This window comes from Larus michahellis, chromosome 1, assembly GCF_964199755.1.
Source record: "Larus michahellis chromosome 1, bLarMic1.1, whole genome shotgun sequence".
NCBI lineage: Eukaryota > Metazoa > Chordata > Aves > Charadriiformes > Laridae > Larus > Larus michahellis.
Window position 1 is genome coordinate 88,770,510 of NC_133896.1, and position 24,798 is coordinate 88,795,307.

General features: G+C 38.3%; 1 protein-coding gene across 5 annotated transcripts in view; it reads right to left on the reverse strand.

Moving 5' to 3' along the window:
• The window catches only part of ARHGAP8 (Rho GTPase activating protein 8), an 80,231-nt gene that overhangs the window by 25,815 nt on the left and 29,618 nt on the right, over positions 1–24,798 (reverse strand). For all 5 annotated transcript variants that reach the window (XM_074590670.1, XM_074590645.1, XM_074590636.1 and 2 more), the window contains 5 exons: positions 19,297–19,384; positions 16,448–16,579; positions 13,317–13,403; positions 9,344–9,442; positions 8,102–8,212 (listed from right to left, as the gene is read on the reverse strand). In XM_074590670.1, the coding sequence (XP_074446771.1) occupies positions 8,102–8,212; positions 9,344–9,442; positions 13,317–13,403; positions 16,448–16,579; positions 19,297–19,384 (517 nt within the window). The remainder of the gene's footprint in view (positions 1–8,101; positions 8,213–9,343; positions 9,443–13,316; positions 13,404–16,447; positions 16,580–19,296; positions 19,385–24,798) is intronic.

Here is a 24,798-nt window from a genome sequence, read left to right on the forward strand (position 1 = left end):
TCGGTTATTCAACCATCAAATATTTTGGCCTCATTCCCCACTCCAGGGACACAATGCCGAGCCACCAGTGCCATTCCTTACAGTTAGTTTCATTGCCCACTCAGTCCTACTCTTTCCTGTTATCACCATCCACTCTCTTCCCCCCAGGCACTAATGTCTGTGTGTCTGTATATTATCCAGATGCTCCTAGCCCATATTTATTTTCCTCTACTGTGCATGTTTTGTGTGTCACTGCCCCTAGTGCTATATAACCCAAACCATTCTATGATTCTCTAAAACAAAGTAACTTGATACTTGATTGTAATAAACTTGTTAATCCAGCTCCCAGAGCATGTTCTACTACTTCAAATACTAAGTTGTTCCCTCAGCTGCACAACTAATGAAGTCGATCTGCTATGGATTTGTATCCTACGTCCTACCTCTTTCCTCATCATAGTAACCCGAGATCATTTCCCTGTGTCATCTATAACATCACTTCCCTTACAGAGTATTTTCATGTCCTTCCCTCACCTCTTTATCTCATATTTCCTCATAAGGTAAGGAGTAGCTCATAATTAATCACCGTCTAAACACTAACTGGTCACCAGCAGACCAAATACAACAGAGAACTGAATTCCTGCCATCTGAATTCTCTGCTTCCAGCCAACGATTTTTAAAAGCTTGTAGTATTTGTGAGAGCTCTGCTCCTCTGTCAAATGTGGTTGACATAAGCCCATAGCTCTTCTGTGCACCTAACTAAAAATCAATCCATTGAACAAATTTTTCCTGCTCTTCTTCAACAAAGTATCCATACCAAAATCTAAAGTGTATAAAATTCAATACCGCTTTATGTGTGGGTTAATACTACTTTGTGGACACTGCTGTATCTATACCTAACAGGAACTGTTTAGGAAAGGGGAACTGTCCTTGATGTAAACAGACACAGGTATTTTGATAAAAAAATATAGCCAAGTTTCACAAACCCATGTTCCTAACGTGATAATTTTAGACATATGATCAAATAAATTCTACAATATATGCAATGCACTTGCAGGAGGAAAAAGACTAACAGCAATTCAGATAATCCTGAAGTATGATTTTTTATATGTTAGTAGTTCTCAGCATTTGCTGCTGCTTGCAAGTATGATCTTTAGATGAAACGATACAACTTCTCATCCTTACACACTGTCAAGGCACCATTAATTTAACTAAGAAACAGTACTGGTCTTGCTGGAGTAATCATTCTCTGCACTATCATAACATGATAATGGCCAGAAGAGATATTTATGACCCAACTCGTAAGACCAAGTCCAACCTCAGTCTTCCCCATTATCACAGACATCTTACAAAAGCTAAACCAGAGGCCGTTAAGTGCTTCATGAAAAAAACCTCACTGACTAGAGAAGGCCATGGCCTGAAATACTACCAGGACCAAGTTTATGACCTAGTCCTCAGAGCAGCATCCTCTTCTTACCCACAGTGACAATCAGGTACTTCCGTAAAATATCCCTCCTAGCAGCAAAATCCTCTCAGCCCCTTTCAGGATATGTATCCCACCACTCCTAGTCTCTCCCGCTCCTTCCAGCTTCAGCAATCCTACAGCAGTTTCACGCATGCTGGTGATGCTGTAGGGCAGAAGGTCGGTGGTAGTGTTACAGCCATGCAGGAGACCAGCTTTGAGACCCAGGTTGTTCTCTTCTTCCCCCTGCCTTCCACCTAGATCCTGGTGAGGAAAAATTATTAAGTAACTTTGCTTCAGTACCATGAGCTCTCATATCAGCCCCTGCAAAAGTTGGCCACGGCAAAAGGGAACAGAGCCGTGCAAACACCCTGCTCTGAAAGGCAGCTTCTGTAGCTGAATTTTTTTCTCTCGCAGCAGATCAGTGCTGTATAACAACCCTGCCTCAACAACATAGAACAAAACAGGCAGTGACTGTGTGGCCCCATTAACAAATTAGCCTTGCTAATAAAGCACACAAGGAAGGAAGTTCTAGGTGTTCTTTGCACAGCACGCGAAGTTGAAATCCCCAGTGAAATAATATCCCTCGGTAAGGGACTAAACAAGAAAAGGGGCTGGGAGATGAGGTCAGTAGCAAGGTCAATGTTCAGGATACCAGCGAGGAAGAGCCTGCAGCAAATCAAGGTACGGGAAAAAAACCCCAACCATTAATTTTAGCCTTTCTAATAGGGGAATTATAACACACTTCTTGTGTGTGAAATAATTTTGTTTCGTGTATTCAGATCAGTACCCTAAACATTCAGGGCAACTTTTATTAAAATTAGTCAAAAGCCTAGTTCACTTAAATGGGAACATCATCAAGACTTTAATTTGCTTGGAAGCTGTTACATCTTTATTATTGACAATTTAAGCTCATGGAACCCATTCTCGGTCTCTCTGAAGTTGCACTGATTGTTTTTGCTTTCTTACAGCTGCTCACTCCAGAGGCACCAAATAGCAACCCAGCGGCTTTTTATAAATGTTTTCTAATTATTATTGTTACCCATAAATGTGTTTCCCATTTCAGTGTATAAATAGCAAACTGATTATTTACAGCACTTGCTCCTGCTGAGCACTAGTTTATCTGTCAGAGAGGTGAGACAAATAACTGGGCTATAATTTGTAATAATAAAACCTACACATCATTTTTCTTTTTCTAGGAAAAAAAGATCCAGTTTCTGTACATCTACCATTTTCTACAGGATTCCCATTTCCCTTGAAGGAAAGGTTTCATGCCCAGCATGATGAAAGAGGTCCTCAAGGTAACTGTTATTTTAAAATAGAGTAGGATATTCACTGAAAGTCACATGCAAAGGTTTGTTCTGTTTTTCCAACACTGCGGAAAGCTGGGATGGATATTTTCATAGCATTTCACAATGTGGGACATAGTATTCAGTTTCCTGGACCTAAGGTGACAAAAAATAATAGGGACATTACCTCAGCTAATGTAAATCAGACCAGCTCAGAGGTCAATGAAATTACACCCCTATCCTCTCTTTGGATCCTGTCAAGTAATCTGCATTTTTCTTGCCTTGTTTGGGATGGTGTGATGAGCAGCTGTGCTTTATAATGGACAATGCAAACTGACATTGGAGATCAGGAACTACTACAGGCAATTTGAAATGAGAGATCTCTTACGCTTTCTGCTTAAGAGATGAGCTTAACAGAGCATTTCAGTGCATGGTATAGTTTTCTGTAACTCATTCTCGGATCTGAATTGTATTGCAGAAACATGTCAGATTCAAGAGGGATCTATTCCAGTAAACACAGCAGCCAGGGACAATGAGTCCTCCTCACTATAGAATATATGATTAGTTACTGCAACACATTAAATACCCAATGACTCGTTTCTAGACAACGGACAGTTATCACGAAAGGCCTTTACACATTGTTCTGAAGTGTCATTAAGTATTCTTGGCTGATAATTTTTCTCTCTCTCTGCTTTTCCTCTCCTTTTCATTTTTTCCCTGCTGAGACATGCTGAGATTTGTTTTAGAATGCATTCTTCCTCCCTGGTCACGCATGCACAGCATGCACAAGCGGAAAGATTATGACCAAAAGGAAAGCACCTTGAAATGTTTATGATAACAATTCAACAAGCAAAAGCTGTATAGTTGTGGCAATTTTGTGCATTTTCTCTGCCCTCTCTCCCCATCCATGGCAATAGATAGAAAAACAAAACATTTCCTGTCTTCCCACAAAAGATATTTAATTTTAGATTTTAAAACCAATCGGAGAAAACAGAACAATGTCAATAGCTAGCCAAGGTCAACTCTGTGCTTTGTGCTGGAGCTCAGCTGTAGCCTTCCTTGATTACAGAGGCAATCGGGTGCAGCAACAGGGGTTTATAGGAGCTTGCTGAACATACAGCAGAAGACAATGATGCCGCTCGGCCCATATAGTCAATTATTAATTCCTTTAAAGTATTGCAAATTTAGGAAGCTTCATTCATGCATTTTAACTGTATTTATCTGATCAACAGAAGCAGAAGGTACCCCAAACTTTTCCTTGCCATTTTAAACATAAAATCTTTATTAATGTCTTTTAGAATAAAAATCCTATTTTTCACCCTGACGTGCAGTGCAAACTAGCAAGGATATATTCTGAATAGCTAATTCCTGCTGCTCTACATTTTATGTGTGAAGGCAGCATTGCTGAATGAATAGCAAAATAGTCTTGCTATATCAACACAATACATGAACATTCTTTGAAATGTTTGGATTTACAAAAGCGATAGCTACTGGTGAGTAACAGAAGGTCGTTTTCATAGTACTGTAGTACTCTCCTCTGTCAGTCTCTAATCACTACAAGCTTGGACATTATACCCAAGGAAGTATCGCTGTACGCTTGCCCTGTTGTAACACTGCTCCCTGCTAACATCTGCTGTTGCCCTCTATCGGAGACATCACTTGAGGCTTGATAAACCTTTAAACTAGCTCATTACGGTTGTTATTCTCCTCACTCTATCTGCACATAAGCAGCTTCAATTAGCAAGTTAGAGAAGGACATAATAAACACTAAACTATCCCACCCACTCTGGGCTACATATTCTTAAGTACCTTAAGTACCTGACAAACCCAAGTGTGGATTCCCATTAAATTATAACTGAAAAATTAAGTGTGGACAAAACCTCCTCAGGAGGACTCTTCCATCTGATATGACCATGAAGATGAACATTAGTTTCAGTTGTGTCATTTTATATTTTCAAGAAAATCACATCGTTTTTAACAGGAGTTCAAACCTTTAAAGGTGCAATTTGGCAACCAGGCAATGCTGGCTGGGGATCACAGGGCTATGGAAAGACTGTCATTCAGCAAACCGGGCAAGCCTGCTCTGTACATGTAGGCATAAAAAATTAAATAGGGAGAAAGCAAATATATTTTGGTCCTCCACACTTGATTCTAAAGACATCCTACAAGCCACCTTTGGATGATTAAGCTGCTTTTATTAAGCTCATTTATTATTGTTTGACTTGGCATAGTTTCAGTAGAAACTTCAGGACAACTTGGTATTAGATTAAAGTTCTAGTTGCAAAGACCAAATTATTGAGTCCTCACAGCAGCTAACAATGAGGAAGGTTTTCAACTTCATGTCTGTGCTTCCTCAACTTCATGTCTGTGCCTAACATAAAGTACATGCTTAAATCCCAGACAAGTTAATTTAAATAAAGACAGATGCACACTGAAGAGGAAGTCAGCTTGGTGTGTATTTGTTTTTTCCTCCCCACAAAGAGCTTAGAGGGGAGGGGTTAAAAAGATCAAATGCCATTTTAACTTCTGATTTTGGATCCTGAGTGAATGGGGGTAACATAAGAAAGAAACGTTTTGAACTAACCTGATAATAAGCCCTTCAGCTCACTCATAAATTAAAGCCAATTCAGTATAGATCACATTTCAAAGAATTACACTCCCAGCTCTCGCAGACCTTCCACGATTTTCAGCTGCCCAGTTGTCTTATGTCATTTTGAAAATCTGACTCTACAAGGTTAAAAATGTCTTTGTGAGTTAACAGATTCCTCCAAGACAAGGCACTGGTCCCAGACAGTCATTTATCAGTGTCTACATGGAAACCTCCTTCAGCTTATTTTTGCTGTCCTAACAAAACAATTTTTCCCCCCTGCCCGTTGGACAAAAGTGAGATATTTTGAACCAATGCCTAGTCACTTTTTGCTCTTTTAGTTTTTAATTATAGCTCTGGAAAGCAAATGTATTAACCGACACAAATCGAGAAAAAAGTTAAATGAGGAAGTGTTACCAGAGACAGCATTGCCCGCTGCTTTTAGGAAGGTACATTCAAAAGGGTATGGCTTTATCACCTTCCATAGCCAAAAGTCATCGGGATACCATTATCAAACATCTTATCAAAATTAGGCCACCTACGATGGCTTTGGATAAATCCCATTCATCAACTTTTTACTGACTGAATAAAAATCATCATCCTGGAAGTATTGAATCTGATGAAACCTCAGGCCTATGGGCCCTATTGCTTCTTTTCTTAAACTAAAGAAAAAGACTCCACAGAGAAACAGTCCTTTAATGACAGTAGCTTTCTGTCAGTGGCAGCTCTGACAGTACAATTTTTAACTAACTGTAATGAAACACACAGCGCACGTATTCCCATAAATCTATACGAAATAAAACCAGGGTCTCCCTATAGCTCTCTTCAGAAAAATGGAAGAGCCTCACCCAGGAGAAGACTTCAAACCTGCCTCTTTGCTAGACAGATGGGAGGTCACTGCCACTTTGCCATTACATTCTATAGAGATCATAAAAGGAGAAGGAATTAGCGAAAGCAATTCATTCATCAAGTTGAAAGTTGATACTTTTTCTTGGTTCAGATTTTAGAAGCTCTCCACACATATCATTCCCTCCCCTCTATTAACTTTAGCTTTCTTCACAAACACAGTCTAAATGAAGTCCTTTATTTCTCATTCAGTCATGGGGGACTTGCTTATTTGTCATTTTTATGTGGTAATGCAGCACTATCTCTTATGCAAGAGGGAATTTGGATAAGCGTGGGCAAACAGAAGGAACGAATATCCCTGTGCATGTCCATTTTGGACACCCGAGTGCTGTGAGTTGCACCCACACGCAGAGGGTGGGCGTCTGTCCGTCGGCGCCTCCATTGCCAGCATTGGAACTCTCTGGGTTAAAAATGATTGTAATGCCTCGCTTGCTGTTTCTCCACCCACAGATCTTCCACAGAAAAGCTCTTTATAAGTAGCCATCCTTTTTATACTTGGGAAAGCTAAGGCACGCAGCAAGGACGTGGTTTGCTGATGGTAACACAGCTGGAAAGTGGCAGAGCCAGGAAGGGTGGCCACCACACCCTCACCACATGCAGACCCGTGAAAGACACTGTTTACTGTGCAGGCACTGACAGGGAAATAAAATACGACTAGCAGATGGTTAAGAGTGGCCCACAACATGCTGTCTGATCGCATAAGCCTGCAAGAAGTTTGATAGAGCTGCTTGAGCAGCCAGGCTGGGCTGGAGGCAAGTGACAGAGTGTGCCCCGATGCCTGCAAACAGTCCAGGTTTTACTATTGAAGTGGTGGCATAAAACATTGTCCTTCTTAATGACCCAGTGGAGCCCACCTAAAAGGTATTCTCTGAATTAGGGAAGTGAGTTAGCCGTGTTTCAAGTGTTAGGATGAACTCTAAAGAGGTATCATAAAAGTTAATGTCATAGTAGCTCTTACACAATAGATATTGATTGTTCTAATTTCAGGCCTTCCAGAGAGGACTAATGCTTAACATTTAACCAGGGGAAAATTGTATTTTATATCTCATTTACAGCTGAATCATTAGAACCAGAAAGTAGACTGGGAGTGGGAGGAGATTCGACAAATGTCCACGTATCAGACAGCCTAAATTGTCTTTGCTGAATGTGAACAATATTCTTCAGCTGTTTTTGAGAAGGATGCCCCAGAAAGATAACAGAAATGACTGTGGGTAGGAAGCTAGAAGGTTTTGTGGAGTTTTTTTGTTGCTTTTTACCAAAATTGAATCTTGCAAGTACTATTGACGTCCCATTCCTTCTGTAAAGTAAATCATTTTTTATACCACATACAGTGCTGTAATCTATGTAAACAGCTGTCAGGGCATTTCTGGAAGACAGTGATTTTATTCATTTCATAAAACTCTGATCAGAACAATATGTGAGACACAAAACAGCAATATATGAAGGCTCAAGCATCCATTTTAGCTTTATGCAGCCATTTTGGAACCTGAAGCTTTGTTTTGGCTTTGCTCCCCACCATCTAAATATCTCCAAAACACTTTCATACTGCCAGCATCCACCAACAGCAGACTAGCTCAGGGCTCTGTCATATATGGGCAAATTTCTGTCCACTGGGAGAAAAGTTGTGCAGCCATGCTGGCACTAACTACCACAAAGATAAACATGTAAACATGAAGACCAGGCAGTTCACAGGGACTGAGACACTTGTCCTGAATTCATAAAACCTATTGTCTAGCCTTGTAGTTTTGTGGCTTTCAAAGAGAATGAGAAATGAAACATATAATAAACAAAATATTTGCAGACATTCTGTCCAGTGAATCTGCACATTACAGAAGGGTGCAGGGTATAGAAATCTCCTATTTTAGAAATCTCATGGCTTACTATTGCAGGCTGACCCCAAATTGCTGGGTAGGTAGAGGTGGCCGTGGTGGAGGAACCTTAACCACAGGTGGCAGTTTTCCCTTCTGCTTCCCCCGAAGATTTTCATCATGTCTGCAAAATTCAAGAAATCATTGATTTTCTGTGCCCCACAGTTGACAAACTATACATATGAATAGCTACCAGAATTGCTCATGATGCCAGTTTCCTGACAATAGTGTATATGCTGCAGGTCTTACAGAACTTGGTTTTAATTTAAGCATTAGGGAAATTTTTAAAGTAGTATTTGTGGTAGAATACTTAAGCAAGACATAGGAGAACTCTTTTGCTTCAGCCAATTGGGTATAGTAATAAACATGTCCAAAAAACAGGAACACACTATAATTTAACAGCAAAATTCAAACCTACTTGCTACTCAAAATACAACTCCCCTTTCTTTGGCAACCATGCAATCCAATTCATAACCTTAAAGCTGTAAGGTATTTTCCGTTCTTCCATAATTACACAAAAGGTGTGTAAAAACCCACCAGGCATCAGTCACAGTCATAATCAAAGCTTCCAGTTACTTTCATTCAGCAGTGACAAAAAATCACTTCCTGTCAGCACATCAAAGCATTTCCATGTAAGTGCTGTGTCGAAAAGACTGTTATCGATACTAATGCTGGCGCTTGACAATTTCAGCCCTATGCATTTCTTTTTCTTTTCCTCCCACCCCCTCTCCAATACTCCTCCCTAATACACATCACGCACGATATAAAAGTAATGGATCTGCTAACAACAGATATATCCATAAAGTTTAAAATCAATCAACACTCTGCTGACTGGGAATGCTCTTAGCAAAAGGAAGTCACTTAATCTGTTACAATATGCAAGGAAAGAGGTCAGGATTACATTTTTGACCACAAACATTATCTGATACTCTTAAGCAGTAATGACATATAGATTGTTTTTGTTAAAACTCACACAGAAGCTGCAATTACACCAAGAAAATGCTCCACAACTGAGATAGCTATGTTCCAAATCTGTAGAAAACTATATAGCATTCTCTTCTCTAAACACTCGACGCACTTCAGCATGTCTTTGATGGCAATGCAGCTTTCAGAATTAAATCCAACCAAGCACAAGTAGGTAAATTAGACTTTTAATCACTGAAGAATAGGATTAGATTCTGCTTGGAATACAGTGAACAGGATGCAACTCTACCTGAGAAAAGGTGAGACAATGTATTTTAAACTTTCCACATACCGGATGACTTCTTGAGGGATATTTAGCTGGTCATATTTGAGATGCTCTCTCAGGTCACTTAAATAGTTCAAGTAAGTGATTTTTTTCCCAAACTTATGGCTAAAAAAAAATAAAGAATTAAAAAAAAAAAATCACAAAGAAGTATAAAAATCAGCATGGGAAGAACATTTATGAAGGGTTTAGTTTCTATTACAAAAATGTAAGTGCTGATGCAACTCAAAATTAGACTGTAATTGAAGCAGCAGGAGACATAAGATGTATTTCATTTCATATGATCAAACATATACAGTGCATGCCTGAGAGTCTGATTTGAATAAAAATAACTGACTTCCATCTGAATGTTTTGTGATTTGCATAGATATGAAAAACACTGCTTTAAAAGCCACTGAAAAACAGCTTTCACACAGCATTAGAAAGCTCACTAAAGGAACTGTTAACTTAGGAGAAAATGTTACATGGCCAACAGAACAACATGTTTGTGTTATTTAGGCATTCCTCCCTGTCAAAAGACAAAATAATGGGGCTGTAGACACAAACTATAAAGTAGTAAGCAACAGGCGAGATTTCCAAAGCGTGGATAGTGTATACCCTTGAAGTGTTGGGCCATCAGCTTTACTCATTTTGAAAAGAGCTGGATAGCTTCTAGAAAACATCCTGAATAAGAAGTTTTTTTCTGAGTTGCAAAAAACAGATTTCCAAATTTGAAGCACCACCTATCACTAGTTAGGTCTTGAGTTTCAGCCAGAACACACGACTTACAGGCTGAGGTGTTCAAACAAAGTTCAGCGACACATTTATACACATGGTCTGAAATAATTTCATATTTTTCCACAGCACAAAGTATCTGTCTGGTAATGAAGGGTCAAGTGAAACAATAGGTGTTTATGATAAAAAGTATATACTTTGCTGCAACTTACTTTGATAGTAAAATACAAGAAAAATTCTCTCCCATTAGTGAATTTATCCCCGGACTGTCAAATACACATACACACACTCCCTCTAGTGGGAGATGATACAAACACAAGTCACTTCAGCATTTTTGAAGCTTTTACTTGAAATGAGCAAAATTTTGCTAGCAGGCAAGGCAAGCTAGCAAGGGGACACTGATGGGTATCAGCCTGTTTGTGTACAAAGTCAGAGCTCTTCAGTGTGTTTTTTATCCAGAACAGCCTGCCATTGCAACGTCGTACCTAAGCCACGGGCTGGCACAGAATTCTCTGTAACTCATCACCCCTAGTAATACAGGTCACGTTACAGAACACATGATTTGTAACTAAGTCCTGGGCAATTAGGAATTATTGCTGTACCTTAAAAATGCCACATCACCACCACCACCTAAATGTATATTAATTTGATAACACGTGGGTGGCTTCTGTTAGCTCATACACAGAAATATGCTGCTCTCACAGTTTTCTTGCAGTTTGGAAAAAATAGATTTGACAACACTACCTTCTTGATCACCTGTTTTGGGACCAGAAGGGAGATCAATTGACTTCTGGAGCTTGAACAATTTTATGTATTTACATTTTCTTAAATACTTTTGTTCTCCACTGTAATAATTCTGTTATTCATCCAGTTCTTAGGAAACACATTGTTCATGTAAAAGTACTTAGGCCATGTAGTAACAGATACCAAATGTACTAACAGACCTCTGAAGAATAAATACATGTTTCTTGCTAATGAAATTTATTTTACATCTGTGATTTTTATTGGAAACACTGTCTACAATTGAGTCTGGGCTATACTTCAGCAAAGCTAGAATCAGAAAGTCCAGAGGATTTTTCTGCTTTCTTTTTGTGAAGTTGGGTTTAATATTGACACTTAAATAAAAGTATGATCTGCTAAGATAAGATTATTCTAAACTGAAAGGAAAAGGTACTGTGAACAAATTTTAAATTTTACTGTTGTAGTAAATTAACAATGTTAATAAGTTTCAGTATGAAATTGTACATAAGCACTTTCACACTTGAGTTTTAAAAATATATTCTTATGTTTTCCTTTACTTGAGAAACCCAAACTTGAGTTAACCCAAACCACAAATGCATATGAGCATTTTGTAATTAAACCATTTTAAGCAGTAAAGAGGGATTTTTCCTAGCTTCAGCTAATTCCTACCTTCTGGCTTACTGCCCTTTTCAGAGTTTACTCATTATTTTGTCAGTGCCAGTGTACAAATATCTTTGTTTCTGTTGGGGACATATTTTAACAACAGAGAGTGTTGCAAAATTAGACCCAAATCAAGTATCCAGCTAAACACTGGTAAAAGCCAAGCACAAACAAGAACAGCCAATGCTGATGAAAGCAGGGTGTTCAGAAGGTCAAGATGATGATGCATCTAAGATGACAAGCCCTGCTTTGAATCTTCTATGCTAGATATGAATGCTTGAGCTTATCAGGATCACCCATTTTCACATTCAAAATTAAGGATTTAATAATTGTCAGTGTATCATACTGTCCCAAGAAATAAAAGCATTCATCTTATTTACGCAGACATAGTAAGATCCAGGGAAAATGATTATTTGGAACAGGTACCTGTAAACTTCTCTTTTGTAAGAATTAGCAGCCAATTATTGCTCTAAGTCAAATAGCACAGCTGTTGTCCAGCTATGGCTCCACTGAGTGCATTAACACTCACAGACTGAAAACCACCAGCGTCCCAAAACCACTTGCCTGGAGCTGTTCTCAAGGAGCTCTCAGCTGCCTCTGAGAAAGGAGTTGATTTCACCTAAGTGTTGTAATGTACATCAAGAGTTTTTCTGGTTTTATTGGTTTTTTCCCTACAAAGCTCTCCATACCCATCCTACAGCAAATCAGGAACAAAAAAAAAAATCCATCCCCATTCCTAAGATACTATCAGCTACTGGAACTCCTGTTTCTGTCACATTTTTCTCACCTTTGATCTACGTCCTGGATCTCTGGCTTTTATTTTACTGACAGTTAAAATAAAGATCTATAGTCAGTCTTCTTGTTTCAAGAACAGCATATTCTGGAAGGATTTTTAGCTGCAATTGCTTTTTTATTTTCACTTGCTTCTTAAATGTTCTGATCCACCTCTAAGTTAAGCTTCCCCTTTCTAATTAATTAACTTTCTACCAGTCAAAATTGAATCAATTGCAAGTTACTGTAACGGACATTTTTAGTTGGTTCATTACAACTTCTCAAGATAAGCTGGTTTTGTCCTTTAGCCCTGAGGACATTCATAATATATATTATAATATATATATAATAATATTATAATATATAATATTATATATAATATATATAATAGTATTATATACTAATATAATATAATATACAATATATAATATATAGAATTACTTTGAAAGTGACAGAAGTGCAGGAACAGAAACTAAGCAAGCCCAACCATCCTGGCACTTAGCATTATCTGCACATTGTTGCCAGTTCCTTGTAGATAGCATCAATTTTTATCAGGCAAAGAAAAAGAATGCACCAGTAAAACACATCCACCTTCACCTTTATACCCTCCACCTCAAATTCTTATGGGCACCTTCAGGGTTTATCCATGAACTTTGAATACACAAGTAGTATCATTCCTATTCATCTCAGCACTTGAGATCAGACCGAAGGTTAACCATCTATTATGTGCTTTACCGTACCACCTAGTAACTCCAGTCAGGGACCCAGCTCTATTGTGCTAAGTGCTGTCAAAGAGGACAAAAAAGTCATTCATGGCCCACAGAATAACTATGTTTTAAAGTGATATTTACTTTAACATATGAGTAAAACTACTATGAATTGAGACTCCCTGTTCTTAGAAAGAAAAGAACTCTACCCCATTATTCATACCCAAGCTTAAGCTAAGCTCACCTTACTCATTAGTTCAACACAGTTTAAATGGCTATTGTGCTCTTACCTGACATATTTTACCTCAAGCCTTTTTAAAAGCAACTTACTAGAGAACAAACCATCCTTAAACTAAAGGGAAAAATGTGTTGAAGGAAGTGCCAAGTACCTTATAAGAGGTTTAAAAATATTCCACAGAATTTTTATGAAGTTGGTTGGATGTACAACATAGAGTGCTTTAAGGTTTTTCTTATACCTAGGAAAAGAAAATGAAATTGTTAGAAGACTTTTGAATATTATAGACGGTAGAACTCAATTGCTACAACTGAATGAGAGGTATTATTACAGGAACATTATACAGCAGTCTTTTCAAATACATTAGAGAGACCTAATTCAGAAGAAACTGAATGTAAAACGAAAAAAAAAACCCCAATTTTAAAAAATGGTCAGTTTTGATGATACAATAGTAGAGCAAGATAACACTATTACATTCCTAACCAATGTCTGCTGTCTCATAGGTTTAATAACAGGGGGACAGAAGGGAAATTAGGGAACTTGAAAAAAACATGAGAAGAGAACAAAGAGTCTGTAAAAAATTCTGTGATATAAAAAATTACTTTCCTTCATCTCCCTTTATTTTCTGCTTACAGGAGTTTCATATTGGAGAAAATACCTGAATTTTCAGATGTAAAATTTACACCTAATCTTCTGGTTTTACTACTACTTTTGTCTTGTTTGCTAGTAACTACTAAAGGTGAAGCCAACTGCACACTGCTTCATATCGGGTGGTCCCCTTTGTACGAAACAAAAACCTTTCTCCATTATAGCATTACTTGATTCTACCCTGTCATATCGTGATACCTAAACAATAGATTCTAGTAGGCTGAAACCGAAATGGAAACCAGGCCGCATAAAAAGACTCTGCTGTCATTCAACGTTATTGCAAAATGAAATTGAGAAACACATAATGAAATATTCTGCTTTTATATACACATTGTTGCTTATTACTTTGCCAAGTTTGCTCCCCAGTAGGGAGCGCCCCTCCCAACTATTCGCAGTGAGAAAAACAATGATCATGGGAAAAAACGATTGTGAACTAAGAAAAACCTTCTTGTAACTGGTTATGGTAAGAGGCAAAAAGGGAACAATTCAGCAATTACAGCAGTTTTTCCGCCTGGGTTTTAATTGGGTCTATACGTCTTTGAATGAAAAAGGCATTGTTTTCACAAAGCCACTATCATACACAAGCAAACAACTATCACTGCAAGCAAAACACCTGAGTTGCCCTACTGAAGTTTCCATTTTAAGTTTGTTTTGTACCTTGAAGCAACGGGCATAAGCTGTTGTTTTGTGGAATTTTACGTACTTCATAGTTTCCAAGATTACAATTAAATGGCCACAAGACTTTACTGAGCCTCTGCTGTAAACCTTCAAAGCAAGATGTGTTCTTTTGAAACTATTCCTGTTGAACATTTGCTTTCATGATGCTGCCTAATTACTATTGTCCCTCATGCTCTCCTTTGTTCTCTTTCCTTTGACCCCCAAAACACACACATGGAAGTCTGAAAGGTGCTTCCCCCCCCCCCCCGGCTAGTACAGTGGATCATACGTGTTGGGCTGTGAATATTGCTTTGAGCTTCACAATGACAGCACGCTAAGAGGTCCCAACTGTGAATAAAACGATGAGTGTACGGTTGTCTAGTTCTGCGCAGCTTCTCTGTTCGTCTTTGGTTCTCCTGCTTTCTGGGTCAGGGTGGGGGAATTTCTGGCATAAATGAGACTGACTCTGTGCACTTGAGACGTAAACATGTCAGAAGGCAACAAAACTGAGGAAGATATTGCCCTCATACTGTCTCTCCCCATACAACAATTGTAAATTTGGCTTGGGATCCTCCTAGAAGGAAAACAGTACGGTAGGGTAGACTTCCAACTCCATACAGTGCTTTATTTTCAAGAATTGCCAGTGCAGAGCAAAACCCAGTATTGTAGCCCAAATCTCTCACCAAAGACAAAATATAAGACATCCTTTACCCTTTCTTCTCCCTTACCCAATCCCAGAAAACACAGATACATTGTACTGCATACTGTCATTGGGAAGCTCAAATGTACATACTCAGAAACCCACTAGCAAAACCAAAAAGCTTTGTCAGTCTGTTGTTGACAGGAGAGCAATATCTCATGGAAGCAGTTAGAGGCTTCTGATGACAGCTTCCCACTGCAGCTCTGAGGGCTGCTATGCACAACCTTGTCTTCTTGCTTAGCAGGTTTCAGAGTGTCAGCAGGTTAATGGCTGAGATTCAAGAGAGTCTGAGCTCTGGCACTAGACCACCAACAGGTGCTGTGCACATCCCAACTCCAATTTTCAAAGCAGGGCGTGCAGTCCTGTGCAACGCTCAGGCATTTATATCCCAGTCTAGTCTAGAAACACCCAATAATCTTTTTCATGGCATCGTTTATTAGATTTGCTTCTTGTTCCAGCTCTAAAATTGAAAAAGTCAAACATGTATGATCCATGCCCCCAAAATGCACATGCGCATACACTCTCACTATCGGGAAAGAGCTACTCGTGTGTATTTTTGCTTTCAGTCATGTTGCCCTCTTGAGGCCAACTTACAAACAAGTAGATCAAGTAACAATTTGCAAACAAGACTAACTGTCTTCAGTGGGAACTTCCCACTTCACTGGTAAGCGTCCATTTTCAGAGAATAAACATCAGAACTTTAGTTTACACTGTTAAAATGCTATTTATCTTGGAGCTTTGGCCTTGACTGCACCTTAACCAACTAAAACACGAAGCCATCAGCCGCAGTCATTGTTACTCCGAAGGTGAAGCATATGCTAGCACCGTGGTCCCTTTGGGACTTTACATATAAAAACCAACGAGTGCCGCAAGAGTTGAGAGATTCAGACTATTAAAAACTAATCTTTCCTTTTTGGTATACAACCTAGCCCTGAGATAATCAAAGGTTCAAACACAACTGAGAGATAATCGAGAACGATGACTAATAAGGTGTCACAGGTATCTTGTTAAATAGTGCATAGAAAGGGCAATGGCTCTTGGTTTTGTTCCCAAGGCTTTTAGAACTTTGGATAACCACTGCAGCACTCACGCCATTCCTTAGGTACTGCACAGAAGACACTTACCAGAGAACTAACAGCAACAATATCATTACAAGAATTTGCAATGGCAAAATGAACCCAGTTAGTTGCAGACAGATCAGGAAAGATACGCTTCCTTCATGGAAATCAGTTACAGATGTTACACAACCAAAGAGTAAACCAAATATTTTGGAGACATACTTCCTGTCAAATTCTTTGTAGGCTGTTTGTAACCACTTCAGAGACGGTTTATTCAAACTCTTCAGGCCATAGTGAAAGTAGACAACCGTATAATCATTCTCTACATACTGGTCCAGAGTATACTTCAAGTACCTAAGGAGAAAGAGAACACTTTAGTTTTAAGACAGTTTACCAGATGAGCTTTTTAAAGCAGTAACCGAGAAACAAAATGTGCGACTTCTGCACAGAATGCTAGTGACTGCAAATTCACGTTTGCTTCCACATATTTATCTAACAAGTTCATCTTCCTCTAGCAGCAGTGCTGCAAATAATTCCACATCACTGCAAAGCCTGAAATTTGAAAGAACATATTTAGTTACAAAAACTACAGTGCTTATGAACCACTAAAAGATGAAGACAATATGGGACTGTGTTTTCCAAGAAATTTTTAAAAAGATGCATTTTAACTGACATTTTGCTTTCTTCTGGTCTTTGTAAATTCCTTCCTTTTAGCCAAGCAAAACACTGTCGTTTTGACTTTTTGAAATAATAAAGAATCAATCTTGGGTCTTCCTCTCAATTTAAAACTTTTTAAATTCTTGAAAAATCCATTAGCTCTCATTACTGCCAATTACAACTCGTTACTGTAAACTGTCTTCTCGAATATTTTTCCCTCCCTTGTTTGTATTGTGGGGACTGCATTCATAGATCATTTCCTTTAAAACTAATTTAAAGAACTACACTACTTATCCCATCTGCACGTTTTATAAGCAGATTTCTGTGTGTTCATTCTTTTATGGTACAGTTTAAGATGCGTCTGTCTTCCCTTTCTCCTACAATTGAGAACACTATATGCCCTATTACACAGCTCAATGATTCAAATAAAGCAATGATGTAGGAGTACAATCTGGCCGCATCTCTTGCTGTGTCAGATTTCAACTTTCTCATGTCATTCTCAATGCTATATTATTATTCTGCAACAGAGCCCCAGCTATTGCTCTTAATTGTACGTCAGCAATTTTCATTCAATAAAATAGATAGTTCCATGTGCCATTTATTAGGCTGTACCTATCTGCAAGTATCAAGGCCGCTCTGACTATCCACCTTTGCATGGAAAAGCCCATAACTTCACTCTTAGACTGTACTCCCACAGTCTCATTTATCTGCCTATTCCCTCAGCATACTGTAAATCTTAGACTGCAAATAGGCTGGGACAAGGACTGCCACTGCAATTAGTATAATGCTGTTTTGATCCCTGACTTAAGTATTAATGGTATTTTAATGAAGAAAGTAGTAGTAACAGTCATTGAAGGTTTTTTTTAAAAGGAGTTTGAAATTAAAATATATCTAAATAGATATTCTTACAGACAAAGTGCCTCACATTTTATTTTACAGCACATAAATTCCTTGGTAGATTGCATACAGGAAAGCCTGTACTTCTAAAAATAATTGAGACTTTTGTGGGCATAAAATAACCAGTATTTTTGTACAGCCGATTACCTGTTCCAAGGCTGTAACAGAATTGCAGGGACATTACAAAAGCTTTACCAAATCAATTCTTTAAGTGATTTCATCACGAAACACCTACCAACACCTACCACCTACTCCACAGCTTTTCCTCAATACTCAACATCTGGGTCGAACTACTCAAAAGCAAATCACTTGACAGTTACATTGCTAGCTTCACATTCAGACAGCTGCCTTCAGTTCTCTCTTAGCACAGACATTCCACGTGAAATTGAGGTGGGCTCAGACACAGGAAGAGGTGTAAGTGTTCAAGTCCAGAAGAGTCTAAAGGCTGTAAATCCTAGTTTCATGAAGGTGCCGCCTTGCAGAACTGAGGAAAGGTTCTTAGACCTGGTAGCAATATGGTCTGTCACTCTCCTTTCTTTGGCATTTCCTATGAATGACTGGTGTGGTGCTTCCTCCAAGGCGGTAACACTCCCTCTGTGCTACACAGGAAGCCCTGGCTTAAGGCTGTGGAAATACCCAAGGTGTGAAGAGCATACAAATGAAGCAACATGGTCTCAAACACATCTCTTAAATAACCTGCTTTCTAATCCCTCTCTGTTTCTGAAAAGTCGAGATAACAGCTCTTCGGTGCTTTCCAAAGGTGGTAGTTACTGACGGTTGAAAGGTGCTTAAACATTTTGGCAATGGAGGTTATACAAGAAATCCAAATAGGTTTAAAATGCTTAATAAGAACAGGACTGTCACAGCAGAACAGATCTCCTTGTAGGGACAAACTACAAGGCAGAAACATGTCCTGGTACCTTGCTGCAGCAAGCTTATAAGGAAGAATGTTGTGATTATACATATTCACAAACTCTTTTAACACAAAACTCCAAACATTACAAAGTGAGATACATATAAAAATGTTAAGCATAATATACTGTATGTAAAACGATCTTTGTTATAAAAGAGGAAAACCACTAAGATGTAAATAGCTAAACAATGCTCTTTTTGAGTGATTTAGGAGATAATGTATAGCAAATTAAGGCAAACACTGCAATTCATGAGGACATATGTACAGAGCATTAAAATACTAGAATTTCTCTTTCATTGGTCTTCATCATAAATTCATTTTTTTAAATACTATCAGAATTCGTTAATAAAATCAAGACAACAAGTTAATTTCAGTATACAGTAAATTGCTGTTTCTAGTCAAGATTCTGGGTGAAGTAACTCTGTTAGTTTCATCCACATCTCATTTACTTAATATTAATGCTAGTAGGTCTTGCGTCCTTTTTTCATTTGACTCCCTGCCTCCTCCTTCTCCCCCCTGAAAGCTCGTTCACCTGGAAACAAGCTAATAGAAGTTCACATGTAAAATGTAAAGTAGTCCATGCAGGAGACTGAGAGAAACTTACTCCAGCAATCTGGTGTGATTGAGCTGATGGGAGGGGGGCATACGGCAGCAACTGAAGGTAATCACCTTCCTTCCAGAGTTGTCATCACCTAGTGAACAGAACAGTTTAGTAAAGACAACGCTCATTTACTTATGCAATGGGACCTTAATGATCTGAAAGAATGGCTTGTATCTTCTGATATTTGAGGCCTCCTCTGTCTCCCATCATTACTCAAAATACACTGTGAAACTTCACTGTCAAATCACACGTTGCCTACAGAAAGCGATTTGGCCACTGCTGCAGTGAAATGAAGCAGCTGCTGGGCAACTGAGGAAGCTAAGCTGAGAAAGTCATATTCAAAGGTGGTTCTCAGCTCCTGACATTCAAGTCCTCCTGCAGCATTCAGTCATGGAAGAAAACAGGCCTGACTTCGCTAGTAGTCTTCGAAGTGACCTGTTTTCAAACTCTTCATGCTTTATTTCTAGAATGTATCAGAATACCGCCCTGCCTACAAGCACTTTGGACATTTGCTTTGTCATGCATCTAAGTCAGATTTTTTTTAACCAACGCAAGCTTTCTTAGATACTCTTTTCCAGAAGCACTGCTACGTTCCAATCACATTTATAACGCAACAAACAAGGCATACAAGTATGCTTTTCATAACCTGAAGAGCCCTAAGCGTCCATCCCTCAGTTCCTCTGACAAAGCATATATTGCTGCTCTCAAGTTCATTTACTCTTTGACTCATGACAGAGTCCCCCACACTGTCTGTGTAGACAAGGTCGGTGTTGATGCCATGCCCATCTCACATCCAGGTTCCACTGTCTGGAAAGCCAGGCGCAGAGGTTAAGTCATGCTTGTACTGAAGATAACTCATCACTGAAGATAGTGAGGTGTTAAGGTTTTAACTTATATCTACATGAAAGATATCATTGCTTTTAAAGCAATACAGAAAATATCCCAGAAAATGCTTAGACTGAATTCATATTTCAGACATTCTTGGTCTAATTTTAACGTTCAAACTAAATGATATTTAATACTTGTTTCTATTGCAATTAAGCCATCAAAGTTTGGCTTTGATATCAGTAGGACTACAATACACTTCAGAATTGTTTTTTTTTTTTTTAGATATTCTCTATAATTCTGTTGTTCCCCTTCCACCTCTAATTAAGTAGCTGTAATGAATAAGCAAATAAAAAAGAAGTAGTAAAATGGGGGGCGTTAAATCTGTAATGGAATCACTTAATGAATAAATAAAATCATATGAGCATTTCTATGAAAACTGGGTAGAACAACTTCAGACCACTTCTTAAGCTGTTCTAATTTGTATTACTGATGTTGGTTCAAATTACTTTATCTGAACAAACAGAACACTTCCCAGCTTTGCAAACATGCATTTTTCATGAAAACTCACCACTGATAGTAATATGCTTTCCTTCACTCTAGTCAGGAAGAGGTGGCTGTCCTCACCTGACAGATTCCACAGTTAGAAAAAAAATCCTTTGTCTCCTTTGTGCAGTTTCTACCTGGATTTGCTCAACAGAGGTCATGATGGGACAGCATCTGTTTAAACCCATTTCATTTCAGGTGCAGAAGGAGAAAAGGGAGGGAAGAAGCGAAATTAATGCTTTATGACTTTTCCCATATGAACATGGACTGGGAAACATCTTCTGCATTATCAGTTCTAAGCCTGTGTTATCACCAGGAACTGCACCACATAATTCTTCCATTGAATTGTTGAGCTCTATCTTAAAAAGGTTAGGTTTTTCTATTTCTGGCTCCTCCTGATCACTGCTTTGACAACTAGCAACCTGCTTTCTCAATTCCAGTCTACAAGTCATAGAAAGTTTGTCCCAAATTTATTTGTGTGACAATGACATCACTCAGCTGAAGCAGCACTTCTCCTCCAGTACTATTTGCCATCCTGAATGACTCTCTAGACAATAAACACATCCCCTCCCAGCTTGTATTTTATTGCTTGTAAACAAGTTAGACCTTCTGTCTTTTCCCCACCCTAGCTATTCTCTACCCTGCTCCAATCTGAATGCATCTTTCCTAAACACGGGTGACGAGTTAGATCATAAGTTGCAGATGAACATCATATACAGGATTTAAAAAGACTTCCTAATAATATCAACATCATTGTCTTTACTGAAAGCCGACAGGAAGTATTAATTTAGTTTGACAGCTATAGCTGGAATATCTCTGATGGCCACCCCACTCTTATTTCACAGAAGACAACTTCACTCTTTTTTTTATTTAAAAAAACAAAGAAACTTTTGCTATTTGCTTTAACATCCTTTAAAGATATAACTCAGCTTGAATTTTGGCAATTATCACTTCAGTCCTGTAGTTTTGACTTCCAAAACATAGCTTTCTCTGCTGGCTGGTTCTTTCTCCCACTCCTTTTTTGGCAGACTGCTTATTTTTATTATCTTTCTCAAAGGTGTTTTTTCATCCCACAAGGCCTCATGTCCCTTCCCACATTAAAAATAAATTCTGACCCCTGGGTTAAGTAAGATGCTTAAGCACCACTAAAGGAAGAATATGCACAACACCACAATTATATGTACTCAGGTATGTCTGCATGTTGTTCTTAAAGAGACGATAATTTAATTCCTGAAGTTATTTTTAAGTGTCTTATTTTATATTCTCAGAGTACTTATAAAGGCATTATAATGTGACATGCATTAATATGAATGATGTACTAAAATTAAATTAAAACATTAATAAAAGATTGTTCTCTAAATCATGACTTGTTTGTGAAAAAATGTCAGTGTTACAATGCACTGTAGAATATTTTATTTGCTAGAGACAATCATTTTTACGAGTAAAATAAATCTATGAAAGGTTTCCAGTTAAATTACTAAATGAGTCACTAATTGTTACTCTTGGTCACATTCAACAGCTTGAATTAAAAGGCAGAAAAAAAAATAACCGGCTTTAGAAAGACTGCAAACAGATACACTTAGAACATAACACAAAAATAATTGCCCAGTTTCAATGGGAAAACTGAGGCAGAGAAACTTTCTCGAAAGAAAAAACTGAGGCAGAGCAGAGCACCTCCTTCTCCCACCCCGCAGTGCCACGCAGGCAACAAGAGCAAACCAGAAAAGGTGACCGAGAACCTCAACTCTATTAAAAACTAAATAAAGCAGTGCCAGCTTCCCATTAGTGATGAGAGTTAATGAAAGGAAAGAGGCTGTCCTTTCTTCACAGGCATCAATAATGTTTTGAAGAACATCAAATTTTAACATGACACACGAAGTGCTGATCAAAACAGAAGCAGGCTTCCCTCACCCTCCACCTGAAGGGCTACCTGCACGCATTCCCGGGCAGCCTCAGGATTCTCTATCAGCGGAGCACAGCACGGCGATGCCAACCCGCCTCCTCTGCGCTCCGTGAGTAAAGAGGGGTGTGTAAAGCACACTGTCCAGAATGAGATTTATGCACATTAAAATACAAGCTATCTGCAGTATTTTTTGTGTGTCTGGATTTCACTGTCACAGACGTGAATCATACATCACTTTTGGTATCAAACTTTGCAGTAGGGAAGAAAAAAAAAAACGTTAGAGTAAGACACAGGGAAGGGCAAGTGGTAAAGGGGATTGTTCTGCTTTTTAATTAAGAAACTGGATGGCACAGCACTTCCTAAATGCTTCTTGCAAATGAAAAGTTTTTTTCTAATGATACAGCTCATTCCAGTTTGCAAATGAGATCTTTTGAATGCTGTAATTTTAGCATGACTTTTTAAGAGCTTTTGTTCTGATGATACTAAACATTACTATTTTATAAGTGAAAAGTGAAATACCATTTTACTTCACTGAAGCTTGTCATTATCACATTACAGCAAAGCAAGACAACAGAAGTTTTGCCATTGGTTTCAATGGGAGTTGAAGTAGGGTCAAAATCCAGGGGACTTGCCACAACAGTGAAAACGCTTGCTCATGTAGAATTTAAACCAGAGAAAATGAGCCTAAACCTCAATTACGCTATATTAAATGGCCAGATAAACTGTGCTTCCAAGCCTCCTTTTACTTTCTCTTACTCAGAGAAATATGGGGTTGCAAAAAAAGTCATCATGAAATTACTGTGTTTTGGCTTGACTGAGTAATGGACAGTAAAGACACCCACAACTAGTCTGCTATCAGTCTCTGCCCATCCATAAAGGCAAACTTTTAGTCAGTTAAGAAATATACAGACAAGATAACACAGCTGAGTCTCAACATTAGCAGGAAAAGCTTATACCTTTGGCTGTAGAAATTTGAGTTGTCTCTCTCTTGGCATCGATCACCTCGGCTGATCATATGAAAATACATTACAACAGATATTAGCCAGCTCGAAGATGAAGTATTAAGATATTCATTGTAATGTTTATCCCTTGGGACAGAGACAAGACCCACCAAGGAAACAAGGAGAACGACACCAACTCTAAATTCCAAGAGTCAACTTGTTTTGATTTCACAAAGTTCCCTTTTTGCATTCATTCCTCCGGATTCCACTCATGTCCACCTGTTTATTTAGAAACCAACTTTCTGCGGAGGATTGTACCTGTACTACACCTGGTTAATTCTGGAAGGCGCTAAAATTGCAATTAAAATCAAGTACAGGCTCAGGTGTCTTTTTAAATAGGAATGGCTATAAGTGAATGTTCAGATTTCCTACATCAGAAACCTTGTTCGCTCCCCTCCAAAACCTAAGATTCCCCATCAAAGATTCCTCCATGAGCAATTTTTCTTTTTTTATTTTGTCTAAGAAAAATACTTTGCAATAGCACGTTTTTTTCAGATCAGCTGAAAGCCAAGGGACAGGTTGCTTTTTTATGTAATTACTTATTTACATTTCATCTGTGCTCCTCAAAGTATGGAAAATAAGTTGAAATAAGGGTGAGTTCCTGAAGACAACCTCTCTAATGTCAGTACAGTTCTTTCTGGCTGACTCTTTGGACTAGAGCAATGCTCTAGTCTTAAAAGGGGCACTGAAAATCAAAACCGCTTTCAGTGATGGAAAACTAAATATTTTGATAATTCACAGAAAGCATAAAAGAAAATTTAAAACAAAGAAACAGCAGAATAGTCAAAGAGAAAGGGAATATAATTTACATTTACTTGGTAAAGGGGAAATAGTGCTAGGTTTTTCTTTTTAATAAGTTATATTTGGATGTAGAATGACTCGTCACGTATTGCCAGGTTACCAAAACCTAAAATTGAGTTCACATTCACATTTGAATTCGGCACTTTGAGCCATCATTTATTTTAGCAAGCCTGTTGCTTTACTAAATGATGTCTAAAGCAGACCCATCATATTTTTTCAGATTCAACAAACAAGCACATCCATATATTTTGATGTAATTAACTCAGTTTTGAACTTACAGTTGATGTTCAAAGCAAGGAATGTGGTATATAAGGATTTATTTCCTTTCACATTCTGAGAAGAAAATAGTTGGAGAAAGAAGCAAGAAGAAAACCGGTGCAGAATGTGGAAAATCCAAGTTCAATTCCTGCCTAAAGGATCTGAACCCAT